This window comes from Brassica napus, chromosome C1 (assembly GCF_020379485.1).
Source record: "Brassica napus cultivar Da-Ae chromosome C1, Da-Ae, whole genome shotgun sequence".
Taxonomy (NCBI): domain Eukaryota; kingdom Viridiplantae; phylum Streptophyta; class Magnoliopsida; order Brassicales; family Brassicaceae; genus Brassica; species Brassica napus.
Window position 1 is genome coordinate 50300624 of NC_063444.1, and position 7516 is coordinate 50308139.

At 31.1% G+C, this 7516-nt stretch overlaps 1 protein-coding gene across 2 annotated transcripts; it reads left to right on the forward strand.

The window, feature by feature from the left end:
* Positions 1 to 3581: 3581 nt before the first annotated feature.
* LOC111198574 (NAC domain-containing protein 46) lies at positions 3582 to 5612 on the forward strand. Of its 2 annotated transcripts, none has more exons than XM_022687243.2 (3): positions 3582 to 4193; positions 4298 to 4578; positions 4797 to 5612. In XM_022687243.2, the coding sequence occupies exons 1-3, from the start codon at positions 3986 to 3988 to the stop codon at positions 5352 to 5354; spliced, it is 1047 nt and encodes a 348-aa protein (XP_022542964.2). In that variant the 5' UTR covers positions 3582 to 3985; the 3' UTR covers positions 5355 to 5612. The 2 variants fall into 2 exon arrangements, with proteins under 2 accessions (XP_022542964.2, XP_022542965.2); XM_022687244.2 differs by having other exon boundaries at positions 3617 to 4184.
* The last annotated feature ends 1904 nt before the right edge of the window (positions 5613 to 7516 follow it).

Here is a 7516-nt window from a genome sequence, read left to right on the forward strand (position 1 = left end):
ATTACAGCACTATGCTATACATATTATTTTTGTAATGTTCCCAATAATATACTCCTTTTCAAGGAGCATAGTGTGGGTCACACTATCTATACTGATCGAACGAAAAATAGAAATATTAATGATGAAAATACAATTCGAGAAAAATGACAATATTTGAGTTAAGGACACATGGAATTTCTCAGGTATGATCTTGTTACTCGTATTTTCCATATAACATTAGGACTGATCAACTGCATCGATGGGACAGTGATTCTGTCTGTGTGTATCGATGGTTTAAAAAGGCCTGGGCTGGGTCCACATGACCCAATAAGAAGAGCCTGTGATGTCATAATTTACGTCATAATCCGTCACCGAAGGATCCGTCTTCTTCGCTTTTAAGTGTTTGCCTTCGGAAGCAAAAGTCAACCTTCCTAAGCTACGCCCGCGTATATATTAGAACCTACTTCTATTCTATTTGTGGGGTCCACGCGCCATACCAGAATTTATAAAAAAAATTCGACAGAATACAATAAATAAAACCTAAGAACAGCATTATTTATGAGTATTATTTATCCCTAATTATATTCCACAACTTGCGTTCGACATGTCATTGTATATCATACTGTATATATTATCGGGATGATTTATTCCTATCCAGTTTCTACCATCTATTAATGCATATATACAGTAACGAAGGTTGTAAAGTTTTATTGGTTTTACTTTTTAAAAAAAGTTTTATTTGTTTTTCTTTTTGAGTAAATAATAAAACAGATACTGTAATATACGGGTAAATGAAAAAAAAATCGAATTTGCAATAGTTGGTCAACTATGAGTTAATTGTTTTAGAAATTGATGATTGGGTCGGTAATTGGTTGCGAATATTGACAAACGTGTATCGAGTTACTAGTAATTAAAATACATTCGATTTGATCAAAACATGTCAACCTTCAATGAGAAGATGACGAGCTAGTTTCAAAAAAAATGACGAGCTCGAAACATCAGTGTATTTCAAAAATACTAATAATTCAAACACACGATATACTAATATGATAACCTATTAGTACGTCTACTTTTAAAATACTTTTTTGGAGTTGTTTGGATTTTAGTTAGGGTTAATTTGTTGATAAGATATGATAATTTGTGTTACAAGATATGATAATTGCAGTCGATCCATAGGTAGTTCGGTTTAATATGGTCTTTATCAATGCTGGGATTTCTTGAGAAAAATCATTAATAATTTTAGAAGTTATACAGCCAATTTCTATTTTTTTGTATGTATTTTTGTTTTGTTTTATGGGCGATTTTTTTTTTTTCTATTCAAACTGGTTCCACTAATATGATTCAAACATAATAGTCTCTGCATACAATTTTCTGGTTAATGGATTCCTCTGGGTTGTATTTAGCGGAATTTAACCTGGAAAAGGTAAAAAGCATGCATATATGTTGATATGCAGCACATTCTGAATAGATGCTGCTGTACAGTAATGAAAAAATAGTTATCATCGATGAGATTTGAGTATGTGATATTGACACAATAAATATACTGGTGAACAGAGACAATTAGACGGTTATGTTAGTTGAAGATTAGGTGTCCTATCCTTCTTTTCAAAGAAACCCCCCAAAGAACAACTTAAAAAAAAAAGTTAAAAAACTAATCAAACTGTTATTAAAAACCAACTAGACTTTTTGAGAAACCCCAATTAGAATCATCATATCACAAAAGCCAACTGGTAATATTTTTTCTTAAGTACCAGCTAGTATTTTCGCTCATCATATCATGAAACTTGTACTAATTTCGTCAATATCTTGTTTCATTTATAAATTCGTATTGATTTGTTTAGCTGCATTGCTAAAGAATAGTTCTTGCATGCTACAAAAAGTCTGAGAGATTTTTTTTGATACGTATATATAATATTATTGATCAAATGATACTATCTAGGCCGAAATTTTAAATATACAGCGGCAGTTATAATTGACACTCTTCTAAAATTTTTATAATAGGAATACTCAAATTATGTTCTTCCTAAAAAAAGAAATGCTCATATTATGTTGTGTAGTTAGAAAAATATTTTTAAAACAGTTCTATTATTTTGTGTAGTTAGAAATATATTTTTAAAAATGCTCTTAAAAAAACTTTTTTTGTGTCGGTACATCTAAAAAATTAATTAGGACTATTTGACTTGGTCTTTTTCTAATGATTCCAAATTCCAATATTGGTAAATGGGTTCCGTCACCACATAATTGAGCCAACTTTTAAGAAAAGGCATATACTTTTTTACGACTAAATATACTCATTCAAACTAGAATTATACCGAAATAGATGCGATTAAATTAGTAAAGACTGGAGATTAATATCCTAAATTGTAACTCCTATACATACAGTATAAATTCGTTTATGTGTATATAATGTAAGTATGAAATAGTTTAAACTTTTGCTATAGAATACAATATTTTCGTATTTTTAAAATATCAAAAAGGACAGCGTACATTATTTTATTCTTAAACCAATAATTAAATTCCAATTCTAAAAATCAAATCAAGATTTAACTACGTTAATGTTACTCACAGTTCTTTTACATCCAATATTCAAAACTAAAATCTTATAAATATTAAATATCTAATTCATTTATAAAATAAATTGTATTATTTTACATGTACTTTAGTTGAAAATTAAAACTAACCAAACTTTAGTTTCTACTTTTTGTTTGTTAACGGGTTTTCTATTGCTCCATATCTACATACTATAAATCTCATTTTTGTTTGATTTATTTATTTAAACATTCTCGTAAATATACCTTTGTAAAAAAACTTAAATTAACATTTTTTTAATAACACCAACATTAACATACATTTTAAGATTTTGTTTTGGTAAAATACGTTTTAAGGATTTCCTTAGAGACTGATTCCTTTCAGTATGATAATACATTATGAATAGTTAAATTTTAAGAGGGATTCAGTAATATGGGTCCACATTTATAGCACAGCTTCAAACGTTTTCTTTCCCACGACTCTTTATTTTCTTTCTCAAAGGATTTTTTTTTTTTGTCAAAAGGTAGAGAGATGTTGGTCATTGTGGCAATGGAAGCCGGCCATTTTGTTGTGGAAATCTAAAGAAGCTATAAGCCTATAACTTAAGGGCATAGTCATATGAAACGAAGGATTAAAAACGAATTGATTCTCTAAAGAAAGTGCATTAACCATAATACTATTCGACAGAGGTGTCACCATATGATTTTTTTTGTTCAACATCACCATATGAATTTTATCTAGCTTCTTTGTAATTAGAGTAAATGATAGGATTTATAAATCCAAAATTTGATATTAAGCGGCAAGTTCTAAAAGTCTCCCACTAAATTAACCGTTATTTCTTAGTTAAAAAAATACTATTAAAACAATAAAAATAAAATAAATATTACAATTATTCATAGTAAAAAAATGAAACTAGAATAAGAAAAAAAAACAATAAAATAGAGAAATTTAGTAACATTACTAATTAGGTGTAGAAAATAACGGGTTATTTACATTAATACATATATACACATGCGAATCTCCCTGATTTTCATAAATGTATCATGTAGTAAGATATTTTAAGCATTTTTATGTGGGGGCTTTTTCAACAATTCAGGAAGTTGCTTAGAGCTTACGTGTCTTTGCTACATCACCAAAAAAAAAGAAGAAGACAATTCTTGGTTTTAATTATTTTTAATTCAAAGCTCTTATCCTTCCCTTTGTATAAATAAGCCAAATGTTTTCCTAAATTTTCAAAGTTTTATTTCCATTTCCTTTAACTGTCTAGTTCCTTAAAATTCTCCAACCTTTGCTTCTTCTGCTATCTTTCTTCAACCTCTTTCTTTCTTCTTCAACGTCGACGTGTGTCTGCAACAAACACATACCTATATATATATATATATATATATATATATATATATATATTCCTGCTTTTTTTCTTAATCCATCAAGAACTTACCTCATCTTTATTGTTCTTGATTAAAACATACATATAGATATGTTGGAAGAGGGAGGTGTAGTTGTGAACCAAGGAGGGGACCAAGAGGTGGTGGATTTGCCTCCAGGGTTTCGGTTTCATCCAACTGATGCAGAGATCATAATTCACTATCTCAAAGAGAAGGTCTTCAACGTTCGATTCACCTCGGCTGCAATTGGTCAAGCCGACCTTAACAAAAACGAGCCATGGGATCTACCAAGTAACTCAAGTCATTATCTAAATAAATTGTTTCTTTCATTGTTATTTGACCTTTTCAGAAATTATAATACATCAAGATTCTGATTCTTGAATTTATTTTTGTTGGGGGTGCAGAAATTGCAAAGATGGGGGAGAAGGAGTTTTACTTCTTTTGCCAGAGGGATCGGAAGTACCCGACCGGCATGAGGACGAACCGTGCAACCCTGTCCGGTTATTGGAAGGCGACCGGGAAGGACAAGGAGATTTTTAGAGGCAAAGGTTGTTTTGTTGGAATGAAGAAAACACTTGTGTTCTATAGAGGAAGAGCTCCAAAAGGTGAAAAGACCAATTGGGTTATGCATGAGTATCGTCTTGATGGCATCTATTCTTATCACAACCTCCCTAAAACCGCAAGGGTATGTAATTCAACTATTTTTACAGAACTATTAGTTTGATTTTTATTAGAAACTTTGTGAGAATTACCTTACTCTGATGCATTTGGTATGGAAATGTGTATCTTATAATTGTTCTTAATTAATCCAAATCGTAAAAGATAATATAATCATATAAATACGAGCTTTATTAATTAGAATTGTTTAATTAACTTAACTTTTTGTTGTTGTGATAATTATAGGATGAATGGGTGGTGTGTAGGGTTTTTCACAAGAACGCTCCTCCTCCCACTACTACAGCAACTACTACTACTACTACAAATCAACTTACAAGGATTGATTCTCTTGACAACATTGATCATCTCTTAGACTTCTCGTCTCTCCCTCCTCTCATCGATCCGGGTTTCTTGAGTCAGCCCGGCCCAAGCTTCTCCGGTGCCGGCCAACAACACGACTTCAAACCCATCCCTCATCACCCTACAACCGTGCAGATCAACAACACTTACCCATCAGCCCAAACCCTCACTTACCCTTATAACTCGGTGCCAAATTATGGATTTGGTTCTGGTTATGGGACTGGTTCCGGCAACAATAACAACGGTATGATCAAGCGGGAGAATTCTCTGGTGAGTGTGTCTCAAGAAACCGGTTTAAGTTCCGATGTGAACACAACCGCCACGCCGGAGATATCTTCTTCGTATCCAGGGATGGTGAATACTGCGGCCAATGCGGCGATGATGGATGGTAACAAGACGTCCTACGATGATGATGACTTGGGGATCTTTTGGGACGACTACTAACTAATTTGAAGGTGTTATTATTAGTTGTGAATCTGTGAGTGGTACTGATTACTTTGCTTAGTGATTTTAATCAGGGAATTAGTTTGTTTATAAATCCACTTGGATTATTAGGTGTTCCTAGGCAATGAACTTTAGGTAGACGAAATTGTTTACTTAGTTTTTAGTTTTTAGTTTGGGATAAAAAAAACTTTGTAATTTGCAATACATTTCCTTGTGATTAACTTGTATATATATACACATATATATTTCTTCGTATGATTTTATATCTTTGTTATGAAGTTTCTTGGTATTTTATATAAATAAATTTGTAGTCGATTTTTCTATATAAAAATTATTGGTGAAGTGCACATAAATTCAAGATTTTGAAGGATCAAGACTTTCAAGCAGGGTTTATCAACTCTTGGTTATGATATAATAACAAGACAATATGGTCTTTTCTATGAGATGCAACGTCCCGGTTCGAAACTCGTGAATACTAATCCCACAAGCTTGTAGTTTTAATGTAAAGTCTACGGTTAGGTGAGTTTGAATGGTACTATTTATCAACCAGACAATTCAATTCATAGTAGTTATTAGACCACCGTCTCTTAATTAGTTTTTTTAAGTCATACTTTACTTCTAGAGCAATAGTTATAATATCATGCACGGCTAAGTGCGAAATATCTATAGTATTGTCTTTATTTGGGTGAAGACGAATATCAAGAAAGTAATTTTCCTTTTATTCTGCTCATAAAGTGGCAAAATATGGACCTATAGAATCTGAATAAACTGAGAGGAAGAACACAGCTCACGAAGCATGTGAGTTGTTCCTTAAATTTGGCTAATGAGTTAGCTTACTAGTATTAAATTATCTAAGAATTAGTTAAATATATTAAAAGATGCTTAGCAAGGACAGTAATTAATGATGGATTTCTTGTAAAAACAAACTCCAGATCCCTAAGTCTTCTGTCTTAAGGAACAGTGCTTAGTTATTACACGCTCAGCTACTTTACGTTTTCTTACTTTGTGTTTATAAACTTGGCTTTCAAGAGTTTTAAACAAAATGTTGAATTTCTATGTGATATTTTTCTTCTGATGATTAAAACTATCGTATATCCTAATGCCATTTTACAATTGATGTTAATATATAGAACGTTTTTCATGTTAATTAACGCATTGCACCGTCCGTTTCCGAGCATACGGAGAACTTTTTTTTTTGGTAAAAAGCATACGGAGAACTTGAGCATTCTTGACCGTTTTCTAAACGATGAGTTCTCTCTATAATCTTTCCTCTTTTCCTTTGCTCTTATATAAGAGATACAAGATGTTAAAGACTAATGTTGTAATTAATAATAGCCTAAACCCTAATGTTATAGTGGTTAATCCATCAATTTAGGGAGTATTATGAAGTTTTACTAAATTAATTGACAAATAAATTAAAACGACGCCCATGTACCATGAAAGATAGTTTAATGTACATTAGTAAAAATGTAGAATGTGTTTAGAAATTTTAAAATAACACTACAGATAATAGGCTTCAGTATATAGAGTATTTACCGAAAAATTCAATATTTTCGTAGGGGTTAAGACATAGATTTTGAGAAAATTTCAAAAATAAGAAAATATTGTTTTAATGCATAGTTGCATCCTTCACTAACATATGATGAAGGTCAAAGAGGTTTTGAAATTTTTTTGTCTCCGTTTCTCTAGAAAATAGCAATTTTATACTGGTTAGTCAACCAATTTAGGGAGTATCATGAAGTTTTACTAAATTAGTTGACAAAAAATTAAAACGATGCCCATGTACCACAAAAGAGAGTTTAATATACATTAATACAACTGTAGAATGTGTTTAGAAATTTTAAAAGAACACTAAAGATCATATGCTTCAGTATATAGAACATTTACCGAAAAACTTAATATTTTCATAGGGGTTAACGCATAGATTTTGAGAAAAATTCAAAAAAATGAAAATACTGTTTTAATGTATATTTGCATCCTTCATTAACATATGATGAAGGTCAAAGATGTTTGGAACCTTTATTGTCTCCGTTTTTCTAGAGAATAGAGATTTTATAGTTGTTAGTCCACCAATTTAGGGAGTATTATAAAGTGTTACTAAATTAATTGAGAAAAAACTAAATTATGCCCATGTACCATGAAAGATAGTTTAATATACATTA